Source organism: Rhinichthys klamathensis, unplaced genomic scaffold (assembly GCF_029890125.1).
Source record: "Rhinichthys klamathensis goyatoka isolate OS25496 unplaced genomic scaffold, OSU_Roscu_1.1 h1tg000159l_1, whole genome shotgun sequence".
Classification (NCBI taxonomy): domain Eukaryota; kingdom Metazoa; phylum Chordata; class Actinopteri; order Cypriniformes; family Leuciscidae; genus Rhinichthys; species Rhinichthys klamathensis.
Genome location: NW_026606693.1, coordinates 602 through 18,640, shown reverse-complemented (window position 1 = coordinate 18,640; position 18,039 = coordinate 602). Strand labels below are relative to the sequence as shown.

Genomic DNA, 18,039 nt, shown 5'->3' with positions numbered 1-18,039 from the left:
AATGCTTATATTATAAAAATGGTAACGTGTTAATGTGTTTTTGTTTTATAGATGCAGTTTGTTTTGAAATGTATAAAGAAATAAAACTTAAATGCACCAATTCAATCAATCAATTGCAACTGGTAAACTGATAAATGTTTACAAGAACTAACATGCAACCTTAACAGCTAAAAATAGGATATCTCAACTTCTATTTAGAACATTTTCAACTATTTCTAGCATGTGAGCCATTCTAACGAGTTTTTCTGATTTGTGCATTGATTATAAATGTTTTTGAATGTTTTGATTATTCCTAATTTCCTAAAGTGTCTCGTGTCTCAGTAGTGTTCTTTGAAGCTTTAAGTGTCTTATAGAATATATAGTTGCAGGAAAAAGTATTTGAAACCTTGGATTTTCCTGCATTTCTGCATAAATTGTTAATAGAACAACAGAAGACAAACAGCCACAGTTGTTTAAGCAGACTGTGTTGATCTATTTATGTAATCAAATTTTATGAGAAATCTAGGTAAATCCAAGACTTCACAGTGTTTTTCCTGAAGATATATATACAATCTGTTATTTTGTCTAAAACCAAGTGCAGCTTACATCATGTTTTTTTGTGCTTTCAGGGAGGCCTTGTACTCAGGTTCAAGTGCTAACCCCAGAGAGATCAGCACGGCTAATTAAAGAAGTCCTTACCACAGCATGGCCTTCTAGAGATTTTGCAGTTCAGTGGAACCTTGGTGATCAAGAGAAGAATCACCCCTCTGCATCTTGGCTCAGAATGATTTGGAAGCATCTCTACATTAACTTTGCGGATGACCTTAGTGTCTTTGAAGATTTGCCTTTGATTCCAAATGTGCCACTGACTGACACCTTGGATTCTCTAGAGCTACTGCGCTTGAAAATTCCATCACCCATTTTTCTTGTAAATGAGGAAGAGGGCCCTCCTTCGGAAGACTTACTTGAAGTCATGAAGAAGCTTGGCTGTGTTATCCTGAAGCAGCTTGATCCTTGCTTACAGCATCCACTCCTGAAAAATTACATTCACCAGTTATCACCAAGCACCCTACTGCAAATTATGGACAGATTTTCTTCATCCCAGAGATTAGCAAGCCAAGTTGCATCTCTCTCTGTAAAGCAAAAGATTGCATTGAGAGGTTTTTTAGCCAGTCTTACCGATGTCACAGAAAAAGAGAAACGCATAATCCAAGAGCTTCCCATCTTTGACAAAGTTGGGCAGAAGTCCAAAACAGACCCTTCACCTTTTACCTTGTTGAAAGGAGCCAGAGTATTACATCATACCGCCAAGCATCCATTAGATGTGAAATTGTCCATAAATGTAGTTGACTGCAGTGATGAGGCAACCATCCGTCTAATACGGCTGTTGAACTTTGAGCAGGTGAAAAGCACTGAATGCCTAAAGGTGATAATTCAGGACATTGAGAAAGGATTCTACACAAAAGAGGAAGTCACAAAAATCATGCTCTGGGCTCTCACTCATTTGTCTTTTCTGAAGAATGAAAACAAGGCAGTAATTAGTTGGCTTTCTTCACTGAAGTTTATTTATACTTCTTCAGAAAAACCTCATTCACCAACAGACTTTTTTGATCCAGAGTTAGAGATTTTGCAGAACCTTTTCTTCATGGAGGAAAAGATAAGGTTTCCCCCAGATGAGTATACATCATCTCCTGATGTCCTTCATTCTCTGAGGCTACTGGGGCTGAAAAATGAGGTTCAGCTAAGTGAAAAGGATGTGCTTCAGGTTGCCAGAAAAATTGAGGAGTTGCAAGGAAACAGCAAACCAGAATGGGATCCTATTTTAATGAAGGCAAAAACACTCCTTACTATCCTAAACAAACAGACAAAGTTGGTGAAGTCCTCTGAGGTTCAGACAAACCTGCAAAAATTGAAATGGGTACCTGTTTGTAAAGACAGACCTCTGAATTACCCAAAGTCACTTGCTTGGAGAGGTGATTCTTGCAGTATTTCGTCTCTTTCAGAAATGTGTGATATTTCTCATGCTGTGCTTGTTGGTTCCTCGGTTTCCCTGGTGGAACGTACCTCTGCGGGCATGAAAAAAGCCCTGAAGTTGTCATTAGAGCCTCAAGTAGAGCAAGTGCTCCAGCATTTGAAAGCAGTAAATGACTGGCACAGATCTCAAGCGTTTACCACTGAGGACTGGTATCAGTTTCAGCAGATCTTGTTTGAGATATATGAATTCATGCAAGCCCATTTGGAGGACGCAAGGGAAGCTGTCAAGTCTCTGCCCTTTGACTGGGTTTGGACAGGGAAAACCTTTGTTTCCCCTGGACACACAGTTTTAAAGCCCATATCAGATTTGGACCTCCAGCCTTACCTGTATTCATTACCAAAGACTATTGCAAAATTCAACAAGCTTTTTAAGTTCTGTGGCTCTATTGAAGAAGTTGTTCCCAGCCATGTGTTTGAAGTTATCAAAACGATCAGGCAAAGAAGTGAGCATGAGATGACAAAAGAAGAGAGCAAACGCAATGTCCTACTTCTAATAAATATTTTACGGTGGCTATACAGCAATCAAATATCAGTAGATACTGACATGCATGTACCCATTCTTTACCACAAAGATCCAAGCAAACTGCTTATGAAACCTATCCACGAATGCACATACTGTGACATCAAAGTAGAGGATTTGAATGACTTACTAGATGACGTTTCAGAGCCCATCATCCTCATCCATGATGACATTCCAATGAAAACTGCAGAATGGTTAAAAGTTCCATGTTTGAGCACAAGATTAATTAACCCAGAGAATCTTGGGTTTGAACAGTCAGGCCAAAGAGAGCCTCTAACTGTGAGAATAAAGAACATTCTAGAGGAGTATCCATCAGTGGCAGATATCTTCAAAGAGCTTTTGCAGAATGCTGACGATGCAAATGCCACTGAATGTAGTTTCCTGATTGACATGCGAAAGAATCTTGAAATCCGTGAGAATCTGCTCGACCCTGGCATGATTGTTTGTCATGGCCCAGCTTTGTGGTCCTTCAACAATTCTGTTTTCTCTGATACAGACTTCCTTAATATAACCAGGCTGGGTGGGTCCATGAAAAGATGTGAAGCTGACAAAGTGGGCAAATTTGGCCTAGGGTTCAACTCTGTTTATCATGTGACTGACATACCCATTATCATGAGTAGAGAATTCATGATCATGTTTGATCCCAACATCAATCACATCAGCAAACACATTAGAGACAAGTCAAATCCAGGCATCAAAATCAACTGGAGCAAACAGCAGAAACGGCTACGGAAGTTTCCCAATCAGTTCAAATCTTTCATCAATGTATTTAACTGTCAGCTTCCACTGTCACTAGAGTGCCCTTACAAGTATGATGGAACACTCTTCAGACTTCCTTTCAGAACTGAGCAGGAGGCATCTGTAAGTGAAATCAGCAGTATTTACTACAATACCACTGACATCTACTCTCTTGTAGATGAATTTAGTATCTGTGGTCACCGGCTCATTCTCTTCACTCAGCATGTTGGAACAATGGTCTTGAAATATTTGAAATGTGAGGAGCCAAACCCTGCTGCTGCGCAGGATGTGGTCACGATAAACAAGAGTGTGTGGTCTTCCAAAGCAGCTTATGGTCCACTAAGTGTTCTGAAATCTGCTGCCAAAGTCATGAAAAAAGTTGCAGCCACCAGCAGAGTCCCAGCAGAGGTCCCCAAGTCTGGTTGCATCATCAGAATTGTAGTGGAGGAGTTCCACAATGTCTTCCGACGCATTGTTGACCTTCAGTCCCCACTGTTCAGAGGTTCTGAAGAGGATCCATCGTCCTACTTTGAGATGGCAGCTAAAGGCACACAAACCAAGAGACTTACAGATGACATCCCACAGAAGGGAGTGGAAAATACAAACTGGCTTATCTGTTCGTGCATGGATGTTACAGAAGCTCTGAAGTTCTCCTTGAGTGATAGTGGAAAACGCCTTGGTCTGGTTCCATGTGGAGGTGTAGCAGTGCTGCTCTCTGAAGAAGACAATAGAAAATGGACTGTAAAGACAAGTGCAACACCAATTGGGGAAGTTTTCTGCTACTTACCCCTTAGAATCAAAACTGGCTTACCTGTGCACATAAATGGTTGCTTTGCTGTCACATCAAATCGCAAAGAGATCTGGAAGACAGACACAAAAGGACAATGGAACTCCATTTTTATGAGACATGTGATTGTTCAAGCGTACTTGGCTGCATTTAATATGCTGAGGTCAATGTCAGAAAATGGGGAATTATTGGACTACAGCTATTATGCAGCCTGGCCTGACCCTGGAGTTGTCCATGATGATTTCAGTCTGATTTGTCAAGGGGTTTATCAAGAAATAGCAAAAGGTGTTGATGATGACTGTGCAAAAGTCTTTTCTGATGGGAAAACCTGGGTGTCAATCAAGGATGTCCGGTTTTTGGATGACACTTTGCTTTGCAGACCAGACATTGGGTCTGCTGCTTTCAAGATATTCTTAAAATACCTCAGAAAGTGTGGTTCCCAAGATCTCTGTGCTGTTGAGCTGCCAGACTGGGTCAAGGAAGGCTTTGATGATGCTGGCTGTAAAGGAAAATTGATGGAGAACACCCTGACAGAGACACAGTTTTTCTCAGAAGTGTTCTTCCCCCATATCCAAGACATAGATAAGGAACTACGCGACCCTCTGATGTATTATGTACTCAATGAAAAACTTGAGGAGTTTGCATCCATACTGAGGGAAACCCCATGCATTCCATGTTCAGGACCATCACAGAAGCTTGTTTTGCCATCTCGACTCATACATCCAGAGGGCAGAGTAGCCAAACTGTACAACGGTGAAGATGGAAGGTTCCCTGAAGGAAGTTTAAGAGACTATGCCAATCCAGTTTGCTTGGTGAAGTTAGTGCAGCTGGGTATGGTCAAGGATGACCTTTCTTGGGAAGACTTGATTGAACGGGCTGAGTCTGTATTGGCTCTAAATGAAAATGACCACACGATTGCATGCCACAGGAGCAGTGTAATCCTTAGTCTCATTGATGAAAAACTAAAAATGAGAGATCCAGCAGCAAATCAGTATCTTGCCAAATTACAAAATATCAAGTTCCTTCCATTCTTGACAAAGCCAGCTGGATTTTCACTTCCATGGCATGGAAACAATTTCTCCCAATCTACCATGTTCTCGGCAAAAGAGCTTTTTACAACAGACCATCAGGACACTGTGTGTTTAATGAAGCCTATTCTGAATGAAAATTCCCCTTCCTTTAAAGGATGTGGTCCTATCTCACTGGCTGTGAAAGACTTTCTTGGACTGATAAAAAAGCCAATGGTTTCATTAGTCATCAGCCAGCTGAAAGAGCTCTCAAAATCCTTTGATGGTGTGACTCTGTATCAAGAGAACATAACCAATGCTTGCTACAAATATCTCTATGAAGAGTTGCTACAGTCCAGTGCGGCGAAAGAGGAAATCATGGAGGAGCTAAAAACATTCTCCTCAATTCTAGTCGAGAACACATACGTGGAACCATCAAAAGTAGCATTTCACTTAAACTTTGATGCTGCTCCATATCTTTATCAGCTTCCCAACAAGTACAGAAATAGTTGTCGGGAACTATTTGAAAATGTTGGAGTTCATCCGAGCTTCACTGTTGAAACATTCTCAGCAGTTTTACAGCTGATAAAGAATGAATGTGGGAGAAAACCTCTTACTGAAGAAAACTTTCAACTGTCTCGTAGAATAATTAGTGAGGGAATATGGAGCTTGATCCGAGACAAAAATCAAGAATTCTGCCTAAGCAACTATGGGGAGATTCTTCTTCCTGATGGCAATTTCACACTACAGCCATCAAAATCGCTTTGTTATAATGACTGTCCTTGGATTAAAGTCAGGGACACAACCGTTAAATACTGCCATGGTGATATTCCAAGAGAGGTGGCAGTAAAGTTGGGGACCGTTCCAAAACGTCACAAAGCCTTAGAAAGATACGCCTCAAACATCTGCTTCACTACCCTTGGAAGTGAGTTTGGGCAGAAGGAGAAGCTTACCAGCAGAATAAAAAGTATCCTCAATGCTTATCCATCAGAAAGGGAGATGTTGAAAGAGCTCCTACAGAATGCAGATGATGCAAAAGCCACAGAAATATACTTTGTCTTTGATCCCAGGACCCACCCAACTGACAGAGTCTTTGATGACAAATGGGTTCCCATGCAAGGCCCATCACTCTGTGTGTACAACAATCAACCATTTACAGAGGATGATATTAGGGGGATCCAGAATCTCGGAAGGGGCACCAAAGAGGCAAACCCTGGAAAAACGGGGCAATATGGCATTGGATTTAACTCAGTTTATCACATTACTGACTGCCCGTCTTTTATCTCAAATAATGACATTCTCTGCATCTTCGATCCACATGCCCGTTTTGCACCTGGAGCAACATCTGTCAGTCCAGGAAGAATGTTTAGAGATTTGGATTCAGACTTCAGATCCCAGTTTTCTGATGTACTCAACTTATACCTTGGAAATCACTTCAAGTTGGAACGCAGCACAATGTTCAGATTTCCCATACGAAATGTCGAAATGGCCAAAATCTCGGAGATCAGCTCAGCACCTGCTTCAGACAGAATGGTTCAAAATTTCCTTGATAAAATACGAACAGATGGTGCAGAACTTCTCATGTTTTTGAATCACATGGAGAAAATTTCCATATGTGAAATTGAGAATGGGACTGGGGATTTAAAAACTATTTATTCTGTGACAGCAAAAATCTCAGATGGTGATCGACTAAAACGCAAGCAATTTCACGCCTCAGTTCTGGACAGTGTCTCTAAGAAAAAACAGCTGGCTCAAATTCCAGTGCAACAGATTACCTACACAATGGACATAGAAGACACAGATGGTAATTCTACGACTTGGCTGATATGCAACAGATCTGGATTTTCTGACATGGAGAAGGTATCTAAGAGTGTAATTTCAGCTCACAAAAACGAGGACATAACACTCTTTCCACGTGGTGGTGTTGCAGCATGCACCAGCCACAACTACAAAAAAACACACAGAGCCTTCTGTTTTCTTCCCCTTTCTCTGGAGACTGGCCTGCCTTTCCATGTGAATGGTCATTTTGCTTTAGACTCTGCCAGAAGAAATCTGTGGAGGGATGACAATGGAGTTGGTGTGAGGAGCGACTGGAACAACAATCTAATGAAAGTGCTAATCGCGCCTGCATGTGTAGAACTGCTAATTCAGCTGAAACGTCGACTGTTTCCAGGCCCTGACCCCACTATGACAATATTTCAAGGAACTCCAATGCATGTTGTCAGGGATATTTTGAGGAAATTTTTGTCTATCTTTCCTGTAAACAGACTGGACATTCAACCAGATTGGTATTGTTTGGTAAAGGCAATCTACCTTTGCATTCATGTAGACTTGAAAAGACTACTCCCTGTTGTTAGAGCACCCCACGTTGATAACGCTGATATGCACTCTGCAATATACATCTCCTGGGTGAACACATCCAGCTCAACCAAAGGCCAAGCTTTCTTTGACAACTTACTTCAGGATGAGTTGCAGCATCTTAAAAACACAGAGTATAACATAACCACAAGAAAATCTGTGGCAGAAAATGTTTACAGAATGAAGGCCATGCTCCTGGATGTTGGCTTCAACCTAATCTACAGCTGTGATGAGACAGCCAGTCTGTACTTCTGCCTTGAAGATGCTGGGATTTCAGTCAACTATGTGACACCAGAGGATGTTCGCAGCTTCCTGCTGACATTCTCATCTCCAGACACATCTTGCCAAGTTGGAAAGCTACCATGTCGACTGCAGCAGTCCAATTTCAAGCTGTTCCATGGTCTGAAACTGCTGGTTGACTACTGCTTCAAAGACGTGGAGGAAAATGACATAAACATTCAGGGGCTGCCACTACTGATGACAATGGACAACGTTCTGCAAGTGTTTGACTCCAGACATCCAAAGTTTCTGAGCAATCATCATGAGCTTATTGCATCAAGGAAGGAACTTTTCATGCACACACTGTACATAAGGTACAGTAACATCCTTCTAAAGGCAGGTGTGGCTATGACTTTTGACATACGCAGTTTTGGAGATCTTCTGGGATCTGCACTTCCCCGAGAGTGCAGAACAAGGAGCTCAGTAAAATGGAAGGAGAACTTTCCTACAGAATCTTGGCTTAAAAGTGCATGGCACTTTATCAGTGAACAACTTGCAACCAAGGATGACCAGACAGAGATCAACCCTACATTTGAGACCATTCTGGACATCTTGAAGGATTGGGCACTTCTTCCAGGAATCAAATTTATGGTGTCAGGAAACAAATTGGTTGTGCCAGAGCATGACGTTTTGTTACCCCTGAGCTTAATCTTTGCAGCCATCTTTCCAAATGGACAAAATGACAAAGTCTTTCATACCCTGATGAAGGGAGGATGCTTTCAATTGGCTGTGAATAAAATATGTGCCAAAGAGAGTCCTGTCTTGCCTCTGTTGGCCCAGCATACAGCAAATATAGACAATCCTTCCAGCATACTTAGAGCACTTGAGTACATGATCCAGATATCAGCGTTCAAAACAGCAAGTTTGACAGACAAAGACTTTGAAGCACTGTTGTTGTACTTCAACTGCAATTTGACTAATCTGACCCAGGATGATGTACAATGTCTGAAACTGTTGCCATGTTACAAAGCTGTCAGTGGACGGTACATCTGCATCGCAAACTTCGGAGCATGCTATGTTCTAACAAAGACCATTCCCTCTGCCGACATTGAAAAGTGGGCACACAATACATCCTCAGCCTTTCTCACTGACAGTCCACAGCTGAAAGAACTCTACAGCTTTCTTGGGGTCACACCAATTGATGACCTTGAGGTGTACCTGAATCATATCTTTCCAAAATTTGACATTTTATCACATGATGCCAAAATCCAACATGTAATCTATCTAAAGGAAAGGTTATTGGCAATGGAGGAGCCATTCAGCATCAAGGATCAGCTCTTTGAAAAACTAGAAGCTCTGTCCTTCATTCATGACTCTACCAGTAGACTAAAACCTGCCAAAGCCTTCTTCGATCAGACAGTTAAAGTGTTTGAAGTAATGCTTTCACAAAAAGCCTTTATTCCCAATGATTTCTTCAGAAAAATTGAGCAGGTGTCAAAGCCAAAAAGCGGGACATCCTTTTTACCCTCATGGATAGCATTCCTTCGTAACATCGGCTTGAAATATGTAGTATCTCAACAGCAAGTTCTACAGTTTGCGAAAGAGATCAGCATCAAAGCTCATACAGAGAACTGGCCCAAGGAAAAAGTTCAGACCATTGTAGATGTACTCCTTACTCACATTTTCAATGAGAGAACAGATCTGTTTGATGGGGCATTCCTCAAAGAACTCTCTATGATACAATTCCTATGCCCAGAGCGTGCACCAGCCGAGCTTGTTCGCCTTCACGTTCAGTACCAAGAAATGAATGGCACCGTCCCTCTAATTCGCTTCAACGGATCACAAGTCAATCCAAAGTTCAAACAAAGTGATATCATGCAGTTGTTGTGGACATCTTGTCCTATACTACCAGAAAGGGCCACCCCAGCAAGCATAAAAGACCAAGAAGGAAACACACTTACCAGCCAAGAGCAACTCGATCTTATTTTGACCATGTTAAATGTTAATGTGGACCCACCATTGGAAAAAGTCATTAGCAATTGCAAAAACATATGTAGCATTACAAACTTGGATGATGACACAGTGAAAACACGAAGCAAGGTCTTGAGAAGCATTTATGAATTTCTGAATGCAGATAAACATGAATTCCGCTTTCAGTTACGAGGAGTAGCCTTCGTCATGGTTGAGGAGGGTTGGAAACTCCTTAAACCAGAAGAGGTTGTCATTAATTTGGACAGTGAATCTGACTTCAAACCCTACTTGTACAAACTTCCCCTCGAGCTTGGGACATTTCACCAACTTTTCAAACTGTTGGGAACTGAGGACATTGTTTCAACAAAACAATATGTTGAAGTTTTGTGTCGGATTTATAGAATTTCAGAAGGCAAGCAGCTTGACCCAAATGAAATGAGAACAGTGAAAAGAACTGTCTCAGGGCTATTCAAAAGTCTCCAGAATGACCCAGTACAGATCCGTAAAGACCTTGAGAATCTCAGAGATTTGACATTTTACCTTCCGAGTCATGATGGACGATTGGCCAAATCAAACACATTGGTCTTTGACGATGCACCACACTTCAAGAGTCGAATTCAGGGTAATGTTGGTGTTCAGATGCTAGTTGACATGAGCCAGTGTTACCTAGGCAAAGACCATGCCTTTCACACAAAGCTGATCATGTTGCTTCCGCAGAAACTGAGGCCCAGGCTTCTGAGTAGTATCTTGGAGGAACAACTTGATGAAGACTCACCAAGAATGTGCCAATTTGGTGCCCTTTGCTCCCTGCAGGGACGGCTTCAATTGCTTCTGTCTTCAGAACAGTTTATCACTGGATTAATTCGGATCATGAAACATGAGAATGAGAATGCATACATGGTGAATGAGGAGAAAGCAATACGGTTATGCAAAGCACTGTGTGAGGGCTTAAAGGTGTCTTGCTTTGAGAAACTACAGACTACATTGCGAGTGAAAGGCTGCAGCCCAATTCTCCACAGCCGTAGTGAAACTCTTGCCTTTCTTAAAAGATACGGAACAGCTGTTATCCACCTCTACATTCAGCATTCTGACAGCAAAGACATTAATTTTCTTCTTGCCTTGGCAATGACCCTCAAGTCAGCTACAGACAACCTGATTTCTGACACCTCCTATCTTATTGCTATGTTGGGTTGCAATGACATCTACAGAATAACAGAGAAGCTAGACAACCTTGGTGTCAAGTATGACACAACTGAACCCTCAAAGCTGGAGCTCCCTCTACCTGGTACACCCATACCTGCTGAGATTCATCATTTACTGCTCATGGACCCCATGAATGTCTTTTATCCTGGAGAGTATGTTGGTTACCTGGTAGATTCAGAGGGAGGTGATATTTTAGGCACTTACCAGCCAACTTACACATACGCTATCATCGTTCAAGAAGTGGAACGAGAAGAGGAGGAAAGTCCAAGTGTCCTCGGCAAGTGCTTTCAAATTGACATTGGGTACAGTGAGTACAAAATCGTGAGCTCTCTTGATCTGTATAAATTTTCAAGACAGGATGATAGCACCAATAATCGAGATGGCACACCAACTCCAACAAGCCCCTCGGAGGGTCATTCCCCTCGTTCCAGAATGGTCCCACCATTATTTCCTGGAAAGGAAAATCACAGGGCTCCTCCAACAAAGGCGTCCCCCAAAAAGATAAAACTCAATGCATTACCAGAAATTCTAAAAGAAGTTACTTCAGTAATAGAACAAGCTTGGAAACTTTCTGAAACTGAACGCAAGAAGATTATCCGGCGCTTATACTTGAAGTGGCACCCTGACAAAAATGCAGAGAATCTTGACATCGCTACAGAAGTCTTTAAACACCTACAGAATGAGATCAGCAGGATGGAGAAGCAAACACAAGCAGAGCAGGCGACTGATAGAGGATCAAGGAGACCTTACTCTTCATCTTCCACACGATTCCAGTCAGAGAAATTCTCATTTCAGCGATTTTACACATCATGGAACCAAGAAGCAACAAGCCATAAATCGGAAAAACACCAGTTCCGAGGACAGTTTACTAGCTATTCAGGCACATCGCACTCAAATCGCTTCTTTGTACCACCATCGTTCAAGTCTGTTGGTAACCCTGTGGAGGCACGGCGGTGGTTAAGGCAAGCAAGAGCCAACTTTTCTGCTGCAAGAAATGACCTTCATAAAAATGCCAATGAGTGGGTATGTTTCAAATGCTACCTGGCAACAAAGCTTGCATTAATTGCAGCAGATTATGCAGTCAGAGGAAAATCAGACAAAGATGTGAAGCCCACAGCACTTGCCCAGAAGGTGGAGGAATACAACTCCCAGCTAACAGGGTTGGCCAAGGATGTAAACATCCTGGAAGGTTATGGCGTGGACAGCCTGAGAACTCGCTACCCTGACCTATTGCCCTTCCCTCAGATTCCCAATGACAGGTATACTTCGGAAGTAGCAATGAGAGTAATGGAATGTACAGCTCGGATAATCATCAAACTTGAGACATTTGTCCAGCAAAAAATCTGAATGTAGACAATGCAAAACACTGACAGATGAATCAACAAACCAGTGGTTGTGCAATATAGACCAGTAAATATTGTAATAGTTATAACAGACTTTTTAAAAGTAAAATTATATATCTTGCTGGCATTTTTATTTTAACAGTGCCACCTCTGATGCTGTGACCCATGCTTATTATCGCGTACATTTGCTCCATTTCTCTGAAAGGTTGCCTGAGCCTAAAAAAAAAAGTGTACGCTATTATATTTAACATGCAGCAGTGTACATAATGTTCAAAAGCATAGAAATACCTTTTATTATTTTAACTACATTTATTGATTACTGTTGTTCCTTTGTACATAACGAATACCGATGCTGCTTTTTTATCTTTTCTAGAAATGTATTTTCCTGCCATAGTCATTAAGTTGATGGTATTGTGATTTATTAGCATGAGTTGCACTGCACTTTTATGTAAATAGTTCTTGAGTGATTGTAGGAATTTGAATGAATGACACCTGAAAAATTATCATGTGCAATCAAGCAATGTCAGGTCAGTCAGCTCACAGTTCCTTTATGGGATCTTTATCAGTGCCGGTAATTCATATATTGTGCATACAACTTTTTCTCAGCTGGTAATTGACATTCAATGTATGCATACATTTCAATCTAAGTGTGATATTGATATCAGTGCATAACCTAGACATCATAAGATATAATATGACTGTAGGTTCATAAGTGTTTACCAGTGGAATTATCTGTCTTTCTTGTTGCAAGATTTATAGAATGCAAGAATGAAATTTATTCCATAATTTCACAATCACCTTTATCTCAACTGAACTATACATATATGCATACATTGACACTCAAAATTACATTTTCTCTTGAAACTTGACATTCGGTTAACTGCTGTGGCTGTACACATACATCATGCATATTTCCTCAGAATGTTGTTGATTAAATATGTATTTTCTATTATTTACAATGGGAACCTCTTGTCCTCTACTGATGAGAATTGTTTGCATGAAGTTCTCTGAAATTTGTCTAAGAGGAACATTCTGTAGATGCTCATATGGTGCTCAATGTCAATGATGTTTTTCATCCATTACCTTTGTTTAACTGTGAGAAAGACTGAAATTAAACACTGGCTCCTACGTTTTGACAAATACATTTTGTCATTTGTCTCAGTCTCATTATTTCATATTACAGCTTTGTAAGTTTGAGACCCACTAACATTGAGAATATTGGTTTGTGCATATTTAACATGTTCAATAATCAAGGTATATTATTTAAGTGCTATATCTCATAAATTATGCACAAATACTTACTTCAAAAACTATCCTGAATCTACTGTTCATATAAGTCATAGTATCAGGTAATAATAATCTATTTTCACAAAACAACATATAGCTTTTTTTATATATTTATTGGACATAAAACATTCTAAGTTTAAGGATTTCTTTGGTTAGTTTGAATGAAATTACATTTCAAACATTGAAACATTTCATGTGGACAGCTAATTTACATGTTCATACATGTTTGATAGTAAACTATAATTCAACAATCAGTATATGGCAATAATTCACTTGAAATATGTAAATCTCAAAATGAAAGTTTACCTGTTTGAAAAAAATACATCAATCAAAGCATAATATACAACTGATGTATGAATCTGAAGATCCCCTGCCAATACATATATATATATATATATATACAAATTATCACTCTCACAATTTACAGTACATACAGAAAACAGTTCTGGAAAAAAGAAACGCAAATCCCAATGTTTCAAGCTGCCATAGGGATTATTTAGCATTCTTGATAACTAAATAAACGGAGATGCCAAATTTGATATCAAACCATTGCGTATAAAATTCAAAATCCAAGAGCACTTCATATCTTACAACAACACACACCAGAGAATTAAATCTGATAATATTACAATGCTTTATCGAAGTGGGATTTGGGATTGTGGGTAGTGTAGTTCTTGAGTGGGAATTCTACTATTTTACAAAAATGTTGAAATCAAACTGACTACAGAAGCATACAGTATATTATCACCCTCTGAGGAGCTCAAGGCACGACCATATCAATGTTTTATGTTATCACAATTTATCTATTAACAATTGCATCTTTAAACAATAACTAGCTGATATTCAACACACAGAATTTGGTTATTTATTGCACCTCAAAATTATATTGCATAGGATGTCAGCTGTTGACCAGCCCCTTTATTGCCCAGCCTAATTTAGAAAAATTTTACATAACAGAAAAAAAGACAATAATTTTGTTTCATTTACAGTAAAAACTAAAGCGTATACCAACCCAATCTCATGAGAAAATTTAACTATTTTATGAGGTGGTGATTTTGCATGAATTCCTACAACATGATTTGTACGGAACCAAAGTTTGTTTTTGTTTTTACGAAGGACCACCCTTAAACCTACCAGTAAGTGGGGTGTAAGCAGATCGTACGGAAACATACAAATGAGATCATATGGATTCATACGAATTAACCACCAAACGTAAAATAGTTATGAATTCCTATGAGAGTGTGTTGTCTATACTACACATTTCATTTTCCCTATCATGATGAAACCTCAACCAAACAGATAAACATACCCTCTAGGCCAGGCTTGGGCAACTCTGGTCCTATAGAGATCCACTGTCCTGCAGAGTTTTGCTCCAACTCTAATCAAACAACTGAACAAGCTAATCAACGTCTTCAGGTCCTACTAGAAAGTTGTAAGCAAAGTGGATCTCACCTGCCCATAACTTTCTAGTAGGACTTGAAGACCTTGATTAGCTTGTTCAGTTGTGTTTGATTAGGGTTGGAGCAAAACTCTGCAGGAAAGTGGATCTCTATAGGGCCAGAGTTGCCCATTCACTGCTACAGGCTAATATTCAGTAACAATGGTTCCCAACCCTGTTTTAGGAGTGTCCTCAACACTGCACACAAGTAAAGACTCAAGTTACATGCATCCTGTCACCATTTAAACTGCCCTGTCAGTCATCTTGTCACAGTTAAAATCCTCCATATTCAATTTCCTACTGTATCAGTGAGTAATGTATTAGCATCTGATCTGCCAGGTGTGGGTCTTTCATGCAGAGAACTCTCCTTGTGAATGTAACACTGAATAAATCTCTTTTCGTCAGGTTACATACTGAATATTAATCATTCAAACCCCATATCTAAACCTCTCTACTTAACCATCGGACTCGCACACCGCCATGTTTGTAGTTTTTTAACTTTTTTTAGTTGTGTTTGTCTAATTGAATCCTTGTCCAACATGCAATGGGTTGTGGGCAATATTAGCCGTTAAGAGTTTGCACGGATCTGCACTTCGGACTCTAACCGGAAAAAGTAGACCATCCTTGGAATCCTCATTTCATCATACTACGATTTGGGACAAATTCATTCTAATTTCAAAAACTATTTAGGACGGATAGTATGTGAATTTGGATGCAGAACAAGACCTCAGATAAGAGAGTTTCAGATAAGAGAGACCTAAATGTGCAGTGTTGGTGGTAATCCAGGACCAGGGTTAGGAACAACTGTTCAGTAACATATAATACATTTTGTAACTAAATTAGTGTTTTTTTTTACCTTGCTCAGAGACAAGAACTTGTTTCTATGGGAGATTTGTTACTACTGTTTGTGTTACAGACAGAAGCTCATTCAGCAGTCCTGGTGCTCGCTGCAGGTCGAGGAGACGCCAGCTCTGGAGAGGAACAGCTTACCGCTGGGACAAACGCACACCTCAAACATGTCGTACATTCCCTGAGAATCACCTGAAGTCCGGGCTTCTCCCACAGGTAATGTCGGCAGACGAACAGATTCAGCATCTAAGATCAGCTGAAACGTACAGAAACCCCAATAATGAGGCATTCAATGAAATAAGGATTAACACTTTGTATTCACTTTGGGTTAAATACAATTCATTTAAAGCGTTGGACTAAAGTGGCCACGGACTCAGCAGCTCTGGTTAAGTTAGGCAGGTCATTCCATCAGCAGGGAACAGACAAGAAAAAGGTCCAGATTTAGTGCCTCTTTGAGATGGTACCACAAGACGGTGTTCACTTGCACAGTGCATGTTTCTGGATGGCACTTAAGTCTGAAGTAATGAGTTTAGGTAAAAGGGAGCAGAGCCAGTGGTTGTTCTGTAGGCAAAAGTCAGTGACTTGTATTTGTTGCGAGCGGCAACTGGCAACCAGTGCAGTTTTGTGAGGAGAGTAGTGACGTGTGCTCCCTCGGCTGTTAATTTTTGTGTATAAAATGTACATTTGTGTCCTATCTCAAGCTACTCTACTGTCAGCTCAAGCTTTTGTCATGTCTGTCATGTGTCGACAACTTAGAATCTGGCCCCGTTTGAAAAACGTTTGGAAACCCCTGGGGTTACATGAACCTCAAGGATCATATTTTACAAAAATTCATGTCATGACCCCTTTAAATAAAAGTAATACTGCTATCATTAACAACCATTTTAAAAGAAAATAAGGAAGAATAAACAAGAGACTTTTGCTAAAGTCTACCGTTTATCCTAAGAAGAAGACACAAGTAGTCTCACTTGTGTTCAAACTAGACATGTTAATGTGTCAGACTGTGCTCAGATTTGCTAAAACACTAATGTTGCTAAATAACAACAATAAAAAGTTCTCGAATTCTTTCAAAACCAAATTATATGAGTTATGGTAGATCAGGGAATGGTGAGTAGCTCCATCCCTCATCAAACACACATCAAAAATCTAACAAAAGTCTTCAGGATTCCTTGAAAATCACAGACAGGAATGCTTACCAGTCCTGCAGTTGAGTGTAGCAGAATGTCAAAATGTGCTGTCACGTCAACATTTCCAGCCAGGGCTTTGACGTGAACGCCTTTTGGGGCATCCATGCTGAGAGAGCGTGTTGGAGACTCCAGTCTTAAACGACAGGGGAATGCACTGAGTAGTTACTGCGCTGAACAATACATCGTTTGGACACAAGATGGCCACAAAAATACTCTCAAATTCATACATGGAAAACGGAAGGAAACTGCATTATATTTAGGCCTATTTGGGAAAGTCATTTTTGGAGAAAAAAAAAGAATTAAGCTTTTGTGACAACCAGATGCCTTCGTGACTCAGGTCTTAGACTTCAAAGATCACAGCTGGTTAATGCCCTGTTGGAAACTTCTATAAAAGTTATACTCAGTACCATTTCTTTTAATGGGGCTGACATTTTTAAGCAATAATGTTTTTGAGGGGGTGGAGAGACAAATATATCACAGCATATGCAGAGACAAAATTGGAGCAAATTATAAAAAGCTAAAAAGCTAAGTTAAAGTAAGCTAGTTAGTTTATAAGCAAAAAACGACCAAAATCCTTTATTTTTTACAGTAATGGCAATGAGTATGGGAAGAGATGATGTTATGAATTATGTAGTGTATGCTTACTTTAGCTCTTTGTTGAGTACTGCTTTGACCAGAGGAGTCTTAACAGAATGCTCAAAGAAAGCACCTTCTGGACCTGTCCAAACACAAGAACACTTACAATCAGACAAAGAAAGTGTAAAAATCATTCCATATCAGATGTGACATTTCATTAGAGCAAATAATCACATCATTGCAATTATTTAACAGAATAGAGATTATGACATTGGACAAATACTGGTGTAATGAAAACCTCTCTCTCTCTCTCTCTCTCCTCTCTCTCTCTCTCTCTCTCTCTCTCTCTCTCTCTCTCTCTCTCTCTCTCTCTCTCTCTCTCTCTCCTCTCTCTCTCTCTCTCTCTCTCTCTCTCTCTCTCTCTCTCTCTCTCTCCTCTCTCTCTCTCTCTCTCTCTCTCTCTCTCTCTCTCTCTCTCTCTCTCTCTCTCTCTCTCTCTCTCTCTCTCTCTCTCTCTCTCTCTCTCTCTCTCTCTCTCTCTCT

The 18,039-nt window shown here is 40.2% G+C and overlaps 2 protein-coding genes and 1 long non-coding RNA gene across 4 annotated transcripts in view; 1 reads left to right on the top strand and 2 right to left on the bottom strand.

Annotated features, from left to right (window-relative positions):
• Positions 1–12,875, top strand: part of sacs (sacsin molecular chaperone) — a 32,492-nt gene extending 19,617 nt beyond the window's left edge. For both annotated transcript variants that reach the window (XM_056258760.1, XM_056258759.1), the window contains one exon: positions 609–12,875. In XM_056258760.1, the coding sequence (XP_056114735.1) occupies positions 609–12,163 (11,555 nt within the window). In that variant the 3' untranslated portion in view covers positions 12,164–12,875. The remainder of the gene's footprint in view (positions 1–608) is intronic.
• Positions 12,876–13,965: 1,090 nt separating this feature from the next.
• On the bottom strand, positions 13,966–15,251 carry LOC130091076 (uncharacterized). Its single transcript, XR_008807771.1, has 2 exons — positions 14,931–15,251; positions 13,966–14,898 (listed from the first exon to the last, which is right to left on the bottom strand). It is a non-coding gene; the product is annotated as an uncharacterized LOC130091076 (long non-coding RNA).
• Positions 15,252–15,267: 16 nt separating this feature from the next.
• sgcg (sarcoglycan, gamma) lies at positions 15,268–17,709 on the bottom strand. The gene is made up of 3 exons (XM_056258758.1): positions 17,566–17,709; positions 16,930–17,053; positions 15,268–15,989 (listed from the first exon to the last, which is right to left on the bottom strand). Exons 1-3 carry the CDS (start codon positions 17,688–17,690, stop codon positions 15,813–15,815), a joined length of 426 nt encoding a protein of 141 aa, XP_056114733.1. The 5' UTR covers positions 17,691–17,709; the 3' UTR covers positions 15,268–15,812.
• Positions 17,710–18,039: the final 330 nt, after the last annotated feature.